Below are 18,473 nucleotides of genomic sequence, written 5' to 3' on the forward strand. Positions count from 1 at the left end.
AAATGTTTCCTTTAAAAATGAAAAACGTTTATATTTTAAGTGACAGAAATTCATTTTTAAGGTTTTAAATATACAAATATTTTCTAAAACATATGGATGGGATGGCATTAGCTTACAATTCCATAAGAATATTTTATTAAATATTTTATTCCTGTTGCCCTCATATGAGTCTTGGTGCTATGTAACAACCTCCTGTTCAGACTCAGAAGCATCTTGTAGATATCTCCCATCTCCAACAGAAGGTACATTAGCAGAATGAATCATCTACCAGTTCTGCATATTTTGGATGTTTCCCCTATAGAACACTCATGGACTCACTCATCAGCTCATTAGCAGAGGCTTCAAGACATGAACCAGGTTAACAAATGTAATCATTTTATAAATAGTTTAAAGACATTTTCTATATATATATATATATATATATATATATATATATATATATATATATATATATGTGTGTGTGTGTGTGTGTGTTAAATTCATCAGTTGTGATCATATCTGATATTTTTTTTTGGATATATTAAATTAAATTAAATTTAATTAATTAATTAGCCTCCTACATTATATGTTTTCTAAATCCTGCTGGCTGTAATTTTTATTTCCTCTAGGTGTCTGAAATTAGAGACTGTGCAGAAGATATTCCTCACCCAATAATTTTAGATTGCTTTTAGCTCCTTCTCTCCCTTTAATATGAAGTTCAAAGGACAGTGATGATTTATAGCTGTCATGTGTGAGCACTAGAGGGCGCTAGAGTTCTAAATGTAAACCCGCTCCACCCCTTCTAGGGGATGGATTTCTAGCCTGTTTTTCCTGTAAACTTCATAGGTTTACTAATCACAGATTATATGTTTGATTTCATCATAAAAAATTAGTACAGTTGTATTTACTTTCTAAAACGTCTTACAAGGAATCTTATTAATTATTTAGATGTTTTCAAGTGTCTCAAATAGAGTGGTAGTGTTTAGAGAAAAACAGTGTAAATGTAAAAATATAACAATAAAAATCTTTCCACGAGTAAAAAAAAAAACAAAACATGCAGAATTAAATTTTCGCAATTTTCTTTTTATTATTTTACAACAGCAATAATGGAAACATGAGACACTTCCACCAGTGTTCAGAGTGTAATACTAATGAGTTCTTGCACAGAGTTTTACTCTCCAGTGAATTTCCCAGCATCTTTTGTGACAATCATGTGAAACCCCAGTTTACAGAGCTGCCTTCATTAACCGACAAGTATATTCCTAAGTAGAAACAGTAGAAATTGAAACCAAAATTAATAAATACAAAAACAATTCTTAAAAAGCAATCTTTCCAATAAATATGCATCTAAAATACAAAAATGTGTTAATCAAAGGCAAACCTAGGCTTAAAAAATAATAGTGCTTCATTCTACCACACACCTGAGGTGTGACATTTTCATAAAACCTCAGTAAGCCTGTCAGCGACACACTTTTGTAAGTGGATCACATTAATTTTTTAACAAAATTCATACTTTATGCGATACAAATGCTGTCAGATTGACTTGTGCTCTCCAGAGAAGTCTAAATAAGTACCGGTATGTTTTTCAGGTCAAAAAAGCAATGGCTTGCAATAACTGCATAAGCACTTGAAATCACGTCAGTCTCATCATGGTAAGTGAATAGCACTCACTTAGGTTTACCATGCACTACATTTGACATAATAAGTATTTTCGGCTTATAGAACACTCTTCATTTAATGCTTGGACAATCTTCGTCATCCTCAAAAAATAAAATGAGAATTTATGGCCTTTGTGGAACTATTACATGTAGATGTGCTGCAATGCATGAGCAGATTTGAGAAATAACCGACATTGCTTCACAGTAGCACACAATCAGAAAGGTCCTTTGAGACGAAGCAAACAAACATGCTTTTCCAGACACACTAACAGGATTGTGCATATGGCCATTACAAGCCCGGTTAAAAACCTAATATTTGGTCCATGATTCTTGAAACAAATAGAAAGTATCATGCATGTATAATTTTGAGACAGACTGCATGGACACATTTCAGCCTAGATTTGGAGAAATGAATTCACAGCATATTTGTGAACAATTATCACTGTCCGTTTTCAATGAAAGTTCTTTATAACATCAATATTAGAGCAAAATAAGGAGATTTCAAGTCATCTCAGGAGAGTCTGTGCTGTTGGAGATGTTTAAGACTTAAATTGAAGACTCCAGCTTGACATCACTGGACACTTTTTCAGAAGGCAGCTCAGTGGGAACCTTCAGGAGAGACAAACAGGTGTTCAATTAACACTGCTTTAAGATCTGCAACCCTTTTTAATTTCCATAAAGATGGCAATTAATTGACTAAAGTGATGATATTGAACATCAGGCTACTGAAGGCCAAATACACTTGAATGCACTTAAAAAAATACTGTAAAACCTATATTGTAAATATATATTAATAGATTAGTCTGGCCAGCCAGCATGGCTTTTGTCCTTTTTGACTTTGATCTTGCACTTAACTGATTATAAATGTACTGCGATATCTCCTACTTCGTATTATCAAGATTAGCAGGGTTGGGTCTCTTGCTATTTGGCATGTTTAGTTCACAAAAGTGATGAGAGGCAACACTGGAAATTCAAATCAGAGGAACTTACTGCTTGTCCTTTGTTTATATCGCTCACATTGACGCCGTGTCTTTTGAGGTCTGATTTAATCAGAGCTGTAAAAACAACACAGAAGTTTCTCAGTGCTCTTCAGTAACACTACTGATTGATGAGAAAAAGCCTGTGATAAGGAAAATGAACCTGTTAGAACAATGCCGAGGAGGATCCAAGCACACAAGAAAATGTTTCCGCTGAGTGGGCCATAGTCTGTGGTAAGCTGCCCTTGGATGAGAGTAAAAATGATGCCGAACACCTAAAATTAAAGACAGTAGAGTATGAGGCAAAAATATGTAAGTAACAATGACTTATTCGAGAAGGCTCTAAACCTGTTCTTCAACATATAAGAGGATAGGCTGAAAAACTACAGTAAGTATATCAATATTTAATGTGGGTGTGCACCTTACCAGGCTGTTAAAAAAATTGAAAGGTGTTACCATGGTGTATGGAAATAACTGAAAGCTTATTGCAAAAATGAAACCAGTCAGTCAGTCAATACCTGTGCAAATGCATTTAGAAGACCAGATGATGTGCCCTCCGACTCAGGGTATGTGATTTCGACGCCAAATTCAAAGCCAATGGGAAGGTAACCAGTCATAAAAAACCTTTAGAAAAGAACAGTAGTAACATGAGTCAAATACACCTACCTGTACCTGGCAGTGAAAATTATTTGAATGGGAGGGAAAACTATTTGAATGTGAGAAGTTAAAGTATGGCATGCACAAACATGTTTGGGTGAATCGCACAACGAGGAAGCAAAACCTGATCAGTGATCACTTCTGCTGTTTTTACCGAGCGCCAACCTCCCGTTCTCTCTCGTGAGGCCAATAGGGAAGTGACTAAAACTTCAATTCATCGACAGGACACTTGAGGCCGGCTGCAAAAGGAAGTCAGTCCCATAGACTCCCCATGTTAAAATGCCCAACTTTACATCAGAAAGAAACATGTTTACAGCCTGATGCAAAAAATTATTTTGGTGTAAATAGCAAATTTTGCTCTTCATGACAACTGTGAAGGGGGTGAATTTTTTTAATAACTTATCCATTTAAATTATATTAAGACTTGAAGTTCTGCATAATTAAGGGCGTGGCCACTTGAGTGACAGGTGGATTGCCGTTGCTGGCACTGCCGTCGTGCTAAGTGGGTGTGGCTTCAGCAAATAGCTCCCCACTTTTTGCCCATTTTTGATTGTCCTGGAGAGTCGCGTGGTGACGCACTGCCAAGATGGCGACGGCTCGCTCTGCACGCTTTAGGCTTCAAAAACACACTTCAGGAGTCTAAGGATGATGTCACGTCAGGGACACTACATCCATGTTTTTATACAGTCTATGGTTTTTACACACACAAGTGTGCCACTGGGTTGTTCACAAAAATTTGCTTTAGATCAATAAATATATTTTTAAAAAATGGTTTATTTGAAATAGATTGTTTTAAATATATCTGAAATATAGCTTTTGTGACATTATAAATGTTTTTGATATAAAAGTTTCAAATAAATATTTTATAAATGTTACTGAATATATAGAACATACATTTGTGTATGTAATATAAAAGTATAATATATAACATAATATGTTAATGATATATGATAATATAGTATGATTATATAAAATACAAACAAATATATAAATATATAAATATATACATACATAAAAGAGTATGTATATTCAAACTGTGTGTGGTAAGAGAACAAAGGAACATTGACCTGTCTGCACTTATGAATCAAGATACTCATTTCAGAAATGATAGTAACAGCTACACGAGTTGAACTCTAGTAGCAGGCTTACCCTAGAACACCAGCAGTAAAAAAGATAACAAGCAAATTTCCCAAGCTCAGCGTGAATGTGAACACCACCATTCCAATGAAGGACAGGATGTAGACGATCAATGTAGTCAATCTAAAGGACGAGAGGAAAAATGAATGCTTTTCTCAGATCTGAAATAAACAGTAAATGCAGAAAATTAAGTGAGGAGGGTTAATCCTATTAAAAATGAGTATATGTGTGGGTCACATTTATCATTGTTCTTTCAATAAGTTCTAGTTGGTCACACAAATTTCCCAAAAGAATTGACCAAAAGAAAGCTGGTTAGTTTGAAAGTGACTTGTGTGTGAACTGTGCCTCATACAATAAAAAACTTTGATTGTCCGCAATATTTTACCAATGTGGGACCACATCTTAAAAAGAGAAATTTTAGAATAAGGTTAAAATATAAGCTGCTAATAATCAAAATCTGACAATAATACGAATTCCAAAGCTAAATAGTTTAAAGCCATTTAAATTCAATTACAGTCTAAATATCTGAGGAAAATAATATTCGGTTTGCCAGATATACATACTTATAGGTTTTAGTACGATCCAACCAGATTCCACACAGTATGGAGCCAAACATTCCAGCCACCACCAAAGTCAAGCCGATTCTCCCTGTGTTTAACTCTTCGCCCTAAAGAAAGAGTTTTTAAAAGTTCAAATTAGCATTTCAATCATGCTTCTAATTACGAGCACTTCATGTGTCTATATGCCTCTTTAAGATGAATCACTTGATGAATTCCCCAAATATTAAGTCACTGTGGATAAAAGCATCTGCTAAATGAATAAATGTAAATGTAATACTGTCCTAAAGCAAGCTCTGATCTCAGGATTTGGGGATTAAAAGATCACAAAAACAAGTTCAACAGGCCTTCAGTTTGTTAACCAGTATTTGGTTGCAACAAATCACTTTTAAGTCAAGAAACACTTAACAATCATTTATTTACAATTAAGGGTATTTAAAGCTTAAGAGGTTTGTTGCAAATGAGCGTAGAATGTATTCTTTCTGAGCATGGTCTACAACACTTTGTCTAACTTTCAATGTTTTGTTAGGGACACGTCTTTCAAATGGACCTCACAGGCAGATATGGATACGTGTTATGTGTGGTAAGAAATATCACATGGTGTGCGCTCACTAAACTTAAGCCTGGTGGGAAAGCCTGCAGAACATTCGGACACATCTAACTTGGGAATGTATACAGTGCTTGTCTTTTCATTTGGACTCTGTCATGAGTAGCAGGCATGCATGAAAAGCGGCTAATGAACTGTAAGAGCCTGGACAATAAAACAGTGACCAGCTGGCCATTCCCGGCAAACACTATAAAAAGTGCGCCTGGGACAGACACAGAAAGACTCCTACACACATGCATGTGGCATGTTCATGCTGAGTTTATCAAAGGTCACTTACCGGATAATGAGTAATTATCATTTGATTGAGAAGTGTAGATACAGAGTAGAATGATCCGGTCATGATGCCTAAAAACAATATCAAATATTTAATAAATTATGTTGAAAAAAAAATTATTGTGTGAATAAAAGCACGGAGAACATATTAAGATGAGATTAAAGGAATAGTAAACCCTAAAATTTAAATAATTAATAAATAATATTTAAATATATAAATCAATCAATTTATGCATTTAGCAGACGCTTTTATCCAAAGCAACTTACAGTGCATTCAGGCTAACATTTTTTACTTAGCGTGTTCCCTGGGAATCGAACCCACAACCTTACGATGCTAATGCAATGCTCTACCACTTGAGCCACAGGAAATTTAAATTATTTATTATTGCCCAAAGCAAAAATAAAATAAAAACATATATAAAATTATTTAAAAATGTTATTTATTATAATTAAATGCATAAAATTGTTCAGTGTGAGTAAAGGATGACAGAATTGTAATTTTGCATGAAATAACTGTCTTCCTCACCATAGCTGATGAGGAGAAGAATGAAGGGCTTGTTCTTGAAGAGGTTGATGATTGATTTCTTGTAAGAATAGTCTTCAGCTGGACCGGTGGAGAGAACAGCTTGTGCTTTGCTGGGTGGGAGTGGAGGTCTGTCCTTAATGACTGAGAAGACGAATGGGAGAGACACACATGAACTTCAACTACTGAACACATCTACAGCTGTTCTGAGGGGTTAACGTACTTGTATTTGTTTTGATACTCTTTAAAATTTGAATCACTCTTGCATATAAATCTCTTGTCTATGTTTCTAAAACAGCTCTTTTCCATGTTCTGATGACAGATGACACAACATGCAAAGATTGTGAGCAAGATGATTCCAAGTCAACCAGTTGCAACTTGCTTGTGTATTGTAAACTATAAAGTGAAAGTGAAAGTGACATGACATTCAGCCAAGTATGGTGACTCATACTCAGAATTTGTGGTCTGCATTTAACCCATCCGAAGTGCACACACACAGAGCAGTGAACACACACACACACTGTGAACACACACCCGGAGCAGTGGGCAGCCATTTATGCTGCGGCGCCCGGGGAGCAGTTGGGGGTTCGATGCCTTGCTCAAGGGCACCTAAGTCGTGGTATTGAAGGTGGAGAGAGAACTGTACATGCACTCCCCCCACCCACAATTCCTGCCTGACCGAGACTCGAACTCACAACCTTTTGATTTGGAGTCCGACTCTCCACCCATTAGGCCACAACTTCCCAAATGGCATAAAAGCATGCAAAAGACTGTATGAGAAAATGCTGTTTTACATTCTGTTTTGCTCTTTGTCTCAACTGCTGGAAAAAAGTTATAGATACTAGTTTTTACCAAATATTGTTAAAAGGAAGAGCAGAGTTGAAACTCCAGCTGTTCCATAGAACATTATGCTGATGTTGTGGCCCATGAGATCTTTGTCGTCGGCTGTGTTGGGAACCAGTACAGGTGGGAGCAGGAAACCGATGGCTACACCAAGCTGAAAAAAGAAATGTATTACACACAGTTTAATAAACAAATTAGTATATGAAACATATACTTCATACTTCAGGTTACACTTTAAGTTATAGTGTTTCAGTGTTATAGTGTTCTTTTTACTCTGCACTGTTTAAAAAAAAAAAAAGATAGTGGTAACCATAGTTCCTGCCAAAATAATAACATACAATAAACAATGGGAACCAAAACTGCTTTGTTAACAGTATTCTTTCAAATATCTCCTATCGTGTTCTATCGTGTATCGTTGTATTTTTGATGAACCAACTTCTCTATCTTCTAAAGTAATAAAATTAGTAATGTTAAACATGAAATATTATCTTGTCTATCTCATTATATATATATATATATATATATATATATATATATATATATATATATATATATATATATATATATATATATATATATATATATATTGTATCTTGTCTGTCTCTTATAGTTAAAAAATAAAATTATTTTTACTAATAAAAATTTATGATTTATTTTATCGCTCTCTTTATCAATTTTATAACAAAATTAGACGAAATAAAAATTGACTATCAGCTTGAACCAGCTGAATTCTTAAAAGAGCGTTTTAGAGCAGAAGTCCAGTTTAAATCCAGGTGGATTTTCCATCATTTATTTTAGTGGAAGTTATGATATGGAAATTATATTCTATTTTTAGAAGGGAAAATGCTACTTAATGTTAACAACATAACGTGAAATTATTAATAATGTTGACCTGACTTCAGCTGTACTTAATTTTAAATACAAAAGCAAGTGACATTCGTAACATGTGAAATGCCAACTAATATATGACCAAATTAATTTTTAATGGCATATAATTTAAAGGTCACACCTGGTTGCCCAACACCGCTGTGGCACAGGCCGTGGAAACTTCTCTCGGGCCGAACCAAACCGATGCGATTCTGGAGGGGAGGCCGAGGATGAACACCTGAGCCACAGAGCATATGATCTGAGCGGTCATGGTGACCCAGAACAGGCCTGGCCCCACGCTGGCACACTTTACCCACGCGCCCAGGACATTCAGTCCGGCCCCTAACAATGCCGTCATCCTCAGCCCCTTCTTATCCAAGAGCCACGTCGCGGGGAAGATTAAAGGCACATACGCGACCATATAGACCACAGAGAGCCAGTCAATAGCGATGCTAGATACATTATAATAGTCCATGAAGATGTTGGTAATGATGCTGTACTGGATCCACTGAAAAGCGTTGACGAGCGAATAGAGGCTGAACACACCAAGAACGGCAAACCGCCTCCAGTAGAGTCTCGTCTCCAGAGCTTCGTTATTCTGTTCGCCGGGCAACATCGCCTCTTTTTCGTCCGGAGGTGGAAGCTCCTGTTCCAGCACCTTCGGATCCAGCGTTATATGGACCGATCCATTGGAAAGCTCCTTGTAGCCGCTGTCCTCCTCTGTATTTCCTTCAGTGACACTGCCGTCAGGTGTGCTGTCGGGCAGAACATGCTGCTCCTGAAGAAACTCACCTGCCACCATCTCGGCAAATTTAACCCCTTCACATAGACATAAACGATTCTAGTTTATATCAGGCTAGACTAGACTAAAAAGGTGTAGCCTAAATCTCTTCCTGAAGCGGTGAGCGTATGAGATAAAGAGATAATGATGACGTATTCAGATGCTCCACTTGATAATAACGCTGTAATTACAACTTAATAGAACTGGGGCCACGTTCCCGATCTCTACCACCGGCCTCAGCAGCATGCGTGTGATAATGGCGTGATGCGCACATCCTCCTCGGATTTGCTTACCCTGATCAGATCAATACAGTAAGTGGGTTTATATGCTCGGCGAGGACCAATGAGACTGCAGACGGGGCGGGGCAAGTAGGCGACTGAGCCCTTTCTTCGTTACATATACACTGATAAAGTAGACCATGAAAAATGCGAGCTGCATTGAATGGCATTTTACGCTTGCGCTCATCTTAGCCCAGCCATTTTAAATTGTTTGATATCATTCTAGGGTTACTTATTATGCTTAAAAAAAACTTATACAACAATGATGGAATACTGAGATAAAATACAAATATATAACCATCAATAAAAAAAGAATTTGGAAAAAATCCAGGTCCACAAACAAACAGAATCAAGCCATAGGCTACTTATAGTTGCATTGATTTCAGGTGTGCCAGTCTGGCACTTGCAACACAATTTTTGTGGCTGGATTCTGTTTGTTTGTGGACCTGGATTTTTTTCCAAATTCTTTTTCATGAACAGTTTCATGAAGTGATACCAGCAGTGATCCAGTTCCCCTTTGTTCAATATAACCATCAACTTTGTATTTTTGTAACATTATTTTTTTGACACATATAGGCATATCATCAAATATGTATTACCTATTATTGCTACCAGCATTACAACATCAATATTCTAACTTATTTGTAACATTTGAACTTTTAATGCAATATTTTGCAATGGCAAAATTTTAGTTCAATTTTCCCTCACAACTGCAATTTCCCAAATTCACTGTGACTATGAAGAGGTTTACTCATTCTATGACCACACTCCACGAAACTGAATATATCTGAATTCGTATATTAATACTAGACACATTAAAGATAATGAGTACCAGAAATCTTTGTCATATCTTTGTTAACATACTTTAGTAACCTTTCGTTTTGGGAGCTTATGCAGCAGCCATCTCAAGTTGCAAACAGAAATTAAACTGATTTGGTCATGTGACAGTTTATATTAATCATGTGAAACATATTTAATTAAGACATGAAAATAAGTGCTGAAAACGCTGTAAAATTTGTCACTTTTGCCGCTAATAATGTTATGCGACAAAGCAGTACCTCTTGTTCTTGTGGCATTGAATAGAAAAAATATATTTATCTTTATTCCATATTATTAAAATAGCACGAAGGTCAAGGTGAAATCAGTGTAGGCTAGTTTCAGTCTGGACTTGGTGAAACGTGGGAGACTTTTACAAACATCTTTCAAAGCTAACATGACAGTGCAAGACAGGCTACATAATGATCAATGCAGTTTTTAAAGACGTACTGAATGACAACGTTGTTTCACAATACTGCTAGTTAGGAACCATAAAATACAATTCATTCCACTGAAAAAGCTATTTTTAACATCAAAAAAGCCTTTAAATTATTTAAGTTATATTTTAATCTACAGGCTAGCCTACTGGTGTGGAAGACGTGGCCTGTGTTGAGATTTGATATTTGGAAGGGCCACGGGGCTTGTTTGGGCTATGATATGGCATTTGGGATGGTTTTGTTACACAGTGCTGGCACCCCTGCAAAAAAAAAAAAAAAAAAAAAAAAAAAAAAAAAAAAAAAAAATATATATATATATATATATATATATATATATATATATATATATATATATATATATATATATATATATATATATATATATATATATATAACAACTTCCGGCGGAAACACACATTACCGGAAGGCTACATGTCTGGTTACCATGGTTACAGCTGTTTAAACATCAAGGACTGAAATGGCCACAAGTTGATTCGCCTTCACAAGTACCCTACATATGATCGATAACAATGTCAAAATCTAAGCAAGACCAACTGTACGAGTTTAATATGCAGAGGGAGACGTGGTGTCGCGTGGAGACCACCAGTAGGTTCTGGAGTTTACCTCAAAGGAAACATTTCCGCGCTCACCTCCAGAACAGCTGTGACTTCAGCGCGCTGCAGACCGCGCGCCCCGAGCAGCGCTCCTCCTGGATGGACAGAGACGACAACAGCAGACATCCCGAGCGAAGACACTTCGAGGACAGCTGTAAGACGCACCTCCAACTAATAAAGGCTATATTCGACATATGATGAAGTAAAATACGATCTTTTTTGTCCTTCCAGATAGAAGTCATCAAGTGTTAGGAACTTCAATCAACCTCTGTGAAGATTAACTTTTTTCTCCAGACAGCAATACACATGTAATGAAGCGATCTGGCAATAAAACAGTGGATTAATTCATATTTTTTATTTAAAAAATTGTCAAACTGTTATTTATCATCCTTAATGTCAAAACCTGTATGCCTTTCTTCTGAAAGGAATACAAATGAAAAACATTTGAAAAATGTATTGATAGGGAGAATTGGTTTTAACCCAGCTCACAAAAACAATCTGAAAGGTTCATGCATGATACTTTTACAGAAAACTTCAAAGTACAAGACATTAATCTAAGTCAATTTGTTTTCTCTGAGTGAGTGCTTTATTAACAAAATGACATTATATAAGAAAATTAATTCTATCTTTTTAACTTAGAAAACAACCGAAGGGCATTCTGTGTTGTGACTTCCATAACTGCGTCTGAAGATATTCCCTTAACCTTCGCAATGTATTCACAGCAGATCATTATGTTTCCAGGCTCATTTCTAATCTAGGGCAAAAATAAATAAATAAGATAAACATGGACAGTGAGCTTCAAAACATCTCAGTCATACAGAAAATCAGATTATAATAAAAGGTTAGGACTTACATGTTTGTCAATCCCCAAGGCTGGAGAATCTGTCTCAAGGCAAATGTGTTCCAGTGGAATCTGTCTGATCAATTTTGCTCTCTGCATTTGAAATATGGTAGTGAAAAATAAAATGATGTCAAACCTAACGTTTGTCACTGAAGTTACATATAGGTTTTAATAATACATAATTTCCGGTTCAAACAAACAATCATATGTACAAAATGTACTAATATTTGAAGTGAATGACATGTGACGTGGAACTGAGTCATTCTTTAAAATATGATTCAAGTCTTTATTGCATACTTATCTATGATTTTATGGCACACAAGCATGATGGTAATTAAATTAAATCCTTATATAACCTGCTCAGTTTTGCTGACAGCAGGCGGAAAGGAGAAGCAGAATCCAGCCTGAACCCCTTCCATAGCAACTGATGGCTTGCCGGCAAAGTTATGCAATAATGCTTGTCTAATCCCTAAAGACATAAAAGTAGAATTACTCAAGAAATTCAGCTGCATTTGTAAAGGTCACAGAGACATAATGATTTGTTATCTCTTACCTAGTTCTTTCATCGTGTCTATGGTAACCTTAGCTGCTGAGCGGGAATGTACATTCCTTTAAGATAAAAGAATGGACTGAGATATGAGCGTTAATGAAACTACAAAACTAACAGTCAGTTCAGGATGTACAATATATCCTGCAATACCAAGTAATAGTAAAAAGTAACAAACAATGTATCCATTTCTGAGCTGCTCTTATGATTTCCTGTTACTCTCCAATAGAAAGACCTGTTGCTACTCACACTGGCAAATCAAGTTCTTTAGATATTTCAAGTTGTTTTATAAAGACTTTTATCTGCTCATCACGCTCTTGAGTAGTTTTCGCAAACCAGGGGGTGAAATCAAGACCAATCTGTGAAGAGAAAAAAAATAATAATAAATGCAAGCGTAGATCACATTATGTAACAAGAAATAGGTGAACTACAATACTGACTCAAGATTTAAAATCAGCATTAGAAATTTGAGGCCTGGCTTCCCCAGTCTTGTATGATTTTCATACTTTTATTCATTTTATTTATTATTATTATCCCTAGACCAATGGTTCTCAACCTAGTAAATAACAATATTTAAAGGCTCCATAATTTTGTAAGGATTTGTAAAATAGTTTTTCTTTACAATTTCTACCTGATAAAATATGGAGTTAGAAGATTCTAATTAATTTAGATACTAGTTCTACAATAAAATACAATCAAATAATTTTAAATCATATTGATTACCCCTTGTAAGTTTGCTAAGGACTTCTTTTCTTTTTCTCATTTTATTTAATTAATTTCACATTCCTTAAATTGACCTCTACTTTCTATATAAAACGTATAATCAAAACAAGCTGTATGTTTTATTTTTGTTTGGTAAGTGTTATTTAAATACATTTAAAAAATGCAGAGCAATGTCTGTTAAAAAATTGTCTGAAAAAGACATGATCTTATTTTACCTCACCGACTGCAACAATATCAGCTCTGTACTTCTGGAACAAAGGAAGGAATGGCTCCAGGTCCTGTTAAAACAAAACTAATACTTTTGCACTAAAAGGTCACAACATAGCATATGAAGCAGGGTATCTTTCTATATCTTGTTTGGTTATATTCACCTGAATCCTGACACTATGCAAGTCTTGCCCTGATCCTTGAAGGGGATGAATGCCAAAACAAGGGAACACAAAGCCAGGATAGCTATATCAAAAACATTAAATATTAGTAAAGCTGCATGTGTCCATTTCTGTGTAAGCATACGTGATGTGTGTGTGTGTGTGTGTGTGTGCAGCTAGAACACTGTCATTCCAAAAGCCACAGGAAACTCCTCAGTGAGAATGTTCTCATACAAAGCTTACGTTTTTGACAGCAGAATAACTTTCTCAAACTCACTGGCTCCCTCTGTAACAGCCACAAGAGCTTTCACTCCAGCCTGAAATTACATTAGTTACACAAGTCATTGTTGGTCTTGTTTGTCAGCTTTTATTGATTTGTCTCTTAAGATTGACAAAACTTACTCTTTTAGCTCTCAAAAGGACGTCATCTATATCCTAGAAAAAAGAAAAAAAAAACTTAAATATATAAACTAGATTCTGTGCAAATGATTTCTGTTTGGTATGACAACCTACCGCTTGTCTGTATATAGTTTACATAAACACAGTGATACTGACAACATAGCTTACAAAAGTTTACATTTAATATTATATAATAACATTTATCTTTGTTGTTATTACTGTAACTTCATCCGGTCAAAAAGTGGCCTAATTTATAATAAGTACTGTACTGTGCAAATCAATAAGATCACTCTGAACTACCTGCTGAAAAACAACTTAAACCAGATGAGACAAGCAAACCCGCTGATGAGTTTGGTTTAGGTGGGTTTTTCTGTAAGTCTGTAGCACACATTAAAACGGTGATGGATCCGCTCATGATAAAGACATCGTTTTTATGGCTTAAAGATAAGGCTTTCGCAATTTCTTACCTGTGTAAACTCATCTGCTGACAAGTGACAGTGACAGTCAATGAACCCTCTAGCCATGATGTTAGTGTATATAAAAATAATTTGAGCACGTTTCTGTTTAAATTTGTAAACAAAATGTGTTATTAAACCTCTTGTTTTCATGATCTCTACGGCATTTTCTGTCCGTTTCTTTTACTGTCTATGGTTCTGATTCTTCGCGATGGAGATCGGAACGTTTCTTCCGCTGTTTCTGATAGGGTTTGTTTCGTTGTAACACATTCTGCTTCCGTTTCCAGGATTTATTTTGAAAAAGAAGCGGCAGTCATGGAGGCAGATCGTGAGAGCGGGGCAGATTTTAGAGTAAATGTCAAGTCGAAAAAACACGTTCGTGAACAGCTTGAAAAGTATAAAGACTTATTTAAAAAGTTGCTCGATGGCCAATGCCACATTTCCGAGGAGGACAAAGCTAAATTGCTGCAAGAAATGGTTGTGGTAAGTCTAGTAGAAAAAAAAACACGTCAGTTCAATTATTTGTGTTTATTATGTGTACGATGGTTTCACTGTGGCAACGCCATCTGTTTAACTTGTGGTATTTTTGTGGAAACCAAGTATTTGAGTTATTTATGACATCGATGATGATTTTTCATTTGTCTTTTTTATTATCATTTAGAACTTTGAATTCACAGTGCAAGAAAATCTAGTTATTGGTGGCTTGTCCTGGGACGAGGTGTCAGAGGATTATTGTGAAGGTAAGTTACTGTCAGTTTTAGAGAACTCATTACACTTTTGCAAACCAAACCCAAGCCATAACATTATTAACCATTACTTTGTATGTTCAGACTATGACAGCACAATAAATGACATTCTGGATGAGAAAATAGTAGAGACTGCCTGCAAACGCAACTCTTACCCAAAGCAAATACGCAACCAGGTTGTACGATCATTAAGAGCAGAAAGGAAACTTCTGGTGAGACATGTTTATTATCATATATATATATATATGTATGTGTGTGTGTGTATATATATGTATATATATATATTTTTTTTTTCATTCATCCATACAGTATAAATAAATCACTAACAAATTTTGTATTCAATTATTAAAACCGTAATATTACTAACTTCAGATATTAGAAAATATATTAGTCTTTATAGTATGTAATGTGCAGGTGCATCTCAATAAATCAGAATGCCGTGGAATAGTTAATTTATTTCAGTAATTCAACTCAAATTGTGAAACTCGTGTATTAAATAAATTCAATGCACACAGACTAAAGTAGTTTAAGCCTTTGGTTCTTTTAATTTAAAACAAAAACCCACCAATTCATGATCTCAACAAATTAGAATGGACTGAGGCTGGGGTCAAGGCATACAGACGTGTCAAGGAATTTGGCAACAGTTGTCGTATTCCTCTTGTTAAGCCTCTCCTGAACCACCTACAACTTCAGAGGCACAGTGGTCAAAAGTCCTCTTTTCAGATGAGAGAAAGTTTTGTATTACATTTGGAATTCAAGGTCCTAGAGTCTGGAGGAAGGGTGGAGAAGCTCATAGCCCAATTTTCTTTTTGTTAAGTTTCCACAGTCTGTGAGGATTTGGGGTGCAATGTCATCCGCTGGTGTTGGTCCATTGTGTTTTTTGAAAACCAAGGTCACTGCACCGTTTACCAATAAATTTTGGAGCACTTTATGCTTCCTTCTGCTGACCAGCTTTTTGAAGATGCTGATTTCATTTTCCAGCAGGATTTGGCACCTGCCCACAATGCCAAAAGCACCAAAAGTTGGTTAAATGACCATGATGTTGATGTGCTTGACTGGCCAGCAAACTCACCAGACCTGAACCACATAGATAATCTATAGGCTGTTGTCAAGAGGAAAATGAGAAACAAAAGACCAGAAAATGCAGATGTGCTGAAGGCCACTGTCAAAGAAACCTGGGCTTCCATACCACCTCAGCAGTGCCACAAACTGATCACCTCCATGCCACGCTGAATTGAAGCCCCTACCAAGTATTGAGTACATGTACAGTAATTGAACATACTTTACAGAAGGCCAACAATTCACTAAAAAGTTTTATTCTTTTTCTTACGAAGTAAGAAATTCTAGTTTGAGATGCACCTGTATGAAACAAATTATCTTTGGAACACCTATCAGACAGAGTAAATTAATTATGACACTCTGACGAAGGCAAAATAGCCATAAACACATAGGTGTGCGCTTGTCACCTGTTTTTAAAACTTATAGCCATGATGAAATAAAGGCTTTTTAAAACTTTTTGAAGTAAGATTCAAGTGCCGTGGACTATTATTATTTAACAAGTTGAACCATCCCTTGCACTCAAAGAGCACCGAGACAAGGAACCAATACCCTGTAAATCAGTTATTTTAAAGTTTTACATGTTCTACTCCTGGCCACCAGATGTCACAATATATGATGTCATTATTCTTTTAAGACTTACAAATTTTAGGTGTTCAATCTCTGGCCACTAGGTGTCATAATAAAACACTATTGTGTTTGCTGGAATAAAAAGTACCACTGTTTTTTTCAGAGTACAGGCTCAGTTTTTTGAAGACCTAAATGTTGTTGCGTGAATGTAGCTTATATGCTTTTTACTGTTGATCCATTATTTTAGGGTTTGTATGAACAGACAGGTGAAGCCACAAGACCTAAAACCAGACCCAGCTCAAGGTGTGTGCACCTTTCTTTTCTTTGCAAAAGTACATAATTTGTAAACTGTGCTTTATGCAGTGTTTGTTACTGGCACTTAAACATTTTTTTACAGACACTGCCATCAGAAATGTGTCAGCTGCTGCACCTGCCAATGTTGAAACAAGCCAGTACAGTTATGAAGTATAAATCAAGTTTAATTACTTTTATACAGTGCCTCTTGAATGCATGGTACTACATGCTTGTCCATTTTAGTGTCTTATAATTTTAAGTATACCAGTGAGATAAAAGTATCATTACCATAGTCAAAAAAGGATTTATATTTCTAAACATGCCTCCATTTTCCATCATTCTGTTCAGTCTCTGAAAAGTCTGAAGCAGGCAGCCGAGGGCTTGCGTCAAGTACTTGACATGCAGCCTTCAGCGGAGTCGGTGGAGATCTACAGTGAAGTGTTTGGCAGCTCAGTAGGAGACGTCTATCCAGACATTCACCACAAGGCTTCCCTCCACCATCAAAAAGAGCTGCGTCTGATCAGAATACAGTGCAGACTATGTACCTGCTCCAAAGACCATCCAAATGACTGATGCTAAATTAATGTGTATATCTGTGTATGTATCATTTGTATGGTAATAGAGAAGGGCAGTTGGGGAGTATTGTATTGACAACCTGTTATTAGATAAATGTTTTGTATGTTGATTTTACCCATATCATAGTAATAATATTCAAGAAATACTTTGTGGCATATAGTTAAAAAATGAAAATAAGTGCTACATCAATTTCTTTTTCCATTACAATAAATTCCTTTTTTGGAGAACTATTGTGCTGATGTGGTCCAGGTTCATACACAAGGTGTTGTTGGTCTACCAGTACTGGTTTCCAAATACTGGCACTGAGCACATTTTAATTAAACAACTGATCCAATTAAACATGGACTAACAGGGTCCTTTTTATATCATAAGTAAACAATGATAAAAAAATTTCATCTTAACATTTACAAATATCTATAGGCAATATCTTATAATTGCCAAAATTTGTTAAGTAAACTGATGGAAAAGAATATCGGGATTAAATTCTACTTCTGATAAACTTACTACAGGTGCATCATAATAAATTCAAATGTTGAGGAAAAGTTCATTTATTTCAGTAATTCAACTCAAATTGTGAAACTCATGTATTAAAAAATTATAAGCACACAGACTAAAGTAGTTTAAGTCTTTGGTTCTTTTAATTGTGATGATTTTACTCTAATATATAAGAAACCCCACCAATTCACGATCTCAACAAATTAGAATATGATGACATGCCAATCAGCTAATCAAGTCAAAACACCTGCAAAGGTTTCTGAGCCTTCAAAATGATCTCTGACAATCATTGACATCCTTCACAAGGTGTGTAAGTCACACAAATTCATTTGCAGATAAGCTGACTGTTCACAGAGTGATGTATCCAAGCATGTTAACAGAAATTTTGAGTCGAACAAA

At 35.7% G+C, this 18,473-nt stretch overlaps 4 protein-coding genes across 6 annotated transcripts; 2 read left to right on the forward strand and 2 right to left on the reverse strand.

Annotated features, from left to right (window-relative positions):
* Positions 1-1,041: 1,041 nt before the first annotated feature.
* Positions 1,042-9,437, reverse strand: LOC113078707 (feline leukemia virus subgroup C receptor-related protein 1-like). Its single transcript, XM_026251039.1, has 10 exons — positions 8,221-9,437; positions 7,221-7,365; positions 6,372-6,512; positions 5,850-5,917; positions 4,972-5,075; positions 4,421-4,531; positions 3,133-3,238; positions 2,778-2,889; positions 2,628-2,692; positions 1,042-2,246 (listed from the first exon to the last, which is right to left on the reverse strand). Exons 1-10 carry the CDS (start codon positions 8,878-8,880, stop codon positions 2,184-2,186), a joined length of 1,575 nt encoding a protein of 524 aa, XP_026106824.1. The 5' UTR covers positions 8,881-9,437; the 3' UTR covers positions 1,042-2,183.
* Positions 9,438-10,810: 1,373 nt separating this feature from the next.
* Positions 10,811-11,377, forward strand: LOC113078711 (spermatogenesis-associated protein 45). The gene is made up of 2 exons (XM_026251045.1): positions 10,811-11,158; positions 11,236-11,377. Exons 1-2 carry the CDS (start codon positions 10,921-10,923, stop codon positions 11,283-11,285), a joined length of 288 nt encoding a protein of 95 aa, XP_026106830.1. The 5' UTR covers positions 10,811-10,920; the 3' UTR covers positions 11,286-11,377.
* On the reverse strand, positions 11,345-14,512 carry LOC113078709 (putative deoxyribonuclease tatdn3). 3 transcript variants are annotated; one of them, XM_026251040.1, is made up of 10 exons: positions 14,350-14,512; positions 13,886-13,918; positions 13,727-13,800; positions 13,487-13,568; positions 13,331-13,393; positions 12,642-12,751; positions 12,399-12,454; positions 12,202-12,314; positions 11,858-11,938; positions 11,345-11,758 (listed from the first exon to the last, which is right to left on the reverse strand). In XM_026251040.1, the coding sequence occupies exons 1-10, from the start codon at positions 14,488-14,490 to the stop codon at positions 11,627-11,629; spliced, it is 885 nt and encodes a 294-aa protein (XP_026106825.1). In that variant the 5' UTR covers positions 14,491-14,512; the 3' UTR covers positions 11,345-11,626. The 3 variants fall into 3 exon arrangements, with proteins under 3 accessions (XP_026106825.1, XP_026106826.1, XP_026106827.1); XM_026251042.1 differs by having other exon boundaries at positions 11,622-11,753; XM_026251041.1 differs by lacking the exon at positions 13,886-13,918.
* Positions 14,379-17,161, forward strand: LOC113078710 (kinetochore-associated protein NSL1 homolog). Its single transcript, XM_026251043.1, has 5 exons — positions 14,379-14,820; positions 14,999-15,077; positions 15,168-15,295; positions 16,957-17,012; positions 17,107-17,161. The coding sequence occupies exons 1-5, from the start codon at positions 14,530-14,532 to the stop codon at positions 17,150-17,152; spliced, it is 600 nt and encodes a 199-aa protein (XP_026106828.1). The 5' UTR covers positions 14,379-14,529; the 3' UTR covers positions 17,153-17,161.
* Positions 17,162-18,473: the final 1,312 nt, after the last annotated feature.

Source organism: Carassius auratus, unplaced genomic scaffold, assembly GCF_003368295.1.
Source record: "Carassius auratus strain Wakin unplaced genomic scaffold, ASM336829v1 scaf_tig00026477, whole genome shotgun sequence".
Classification (NCBI taxonomy): Eukaryota; Metazoa; Chordata; class Actinopteri; order Cypriniformes; family Cyprinidae; genus Carassius; species Carassius auratus.

Excerpts from the sequence above, each read along its gene's own strand:
- LOC113078707 (XM_026251039.1), bottom strand. The coding sequence starts at position 8,880 with ATGGTGGCAGGTGAGTTTCTTCAGGAGCAGCATGTTCTGCCCGACAGC. Across the intron at positions 7,366-8,220 it reads CAGCGGTGTTGGGCAACCAG|CTTGGTGTAGCCATCGGTTT; the intron begins GTGTGACCTTTA and ends TTCTTTTTTCAG. Across the intron at positions 3,239-4,420 it reads TTTACTGCTGGTGTTCTAGG|GTTTTTTATGACTGGTTACC; the intron begins GTAAGCCTGCTA and ends TCTTTTCTAAAG.
- LOC113078711 (XM_026251045.1), top strand. The coding sequence starts at position 10,921 with ATGTCAAAATCTAAGCAAGACCAACTGTACGAGTTTAATATGCAGAGG. Across the intron at positions 11,159-11,235 it reads AAGACACTTCGAGGACAGCT|ATAGAAGTCATCAAGTGTTA; the intron begins GTAAGACGCACC and ends TTGTCCTTCCAG.
- LOC113078709 (XM_026251040.1), bottom strand. The coding sequence starts at position 14,490 with ATGAAAACAAGAGGTTTAATAACACATTTTGTTTACAAATTTAAACAG. Across the intron at positions 13,801-13,885 it reads TCCTTTTGAGAGCTAAAAGA|GCTGGAGTGAAAGCTCTTGT; the intron begins GTAAGTTTTGTC and ends ATGTAATTTCAG. Across the intron at positions 12,752-13,330 it reads ATATTGTTGCAGTCGGTGAG|ATTGGTCTTGATTTCACCCC; the intron begins GTAAAATAAGAT and ends TTCTCTTCACAG.
- LOC113078710 (XM_026251043.1), top strand. The coding sequence starts at position 14,530 with ATGGTTCTGATTCTTCGCGATGGAGATCGGAACGTTTCTTCCGCTGTT. Across the intron at positions 15,078-15,167 it reads GTCAGAGGATTATTGTGAAG|ACTATGACAGCACAATAAAT; the intron begins GTAAGTTACTGT and ends TTGTATGTTCAG. Across the intron at positions 15,296-16,956 it reads GAGCAGAAAGGAAACTTCTG|GGTTTGTATGAACAGACAGG; the intron begins GTGAGACATGTT and ends CCATTATTTTAG.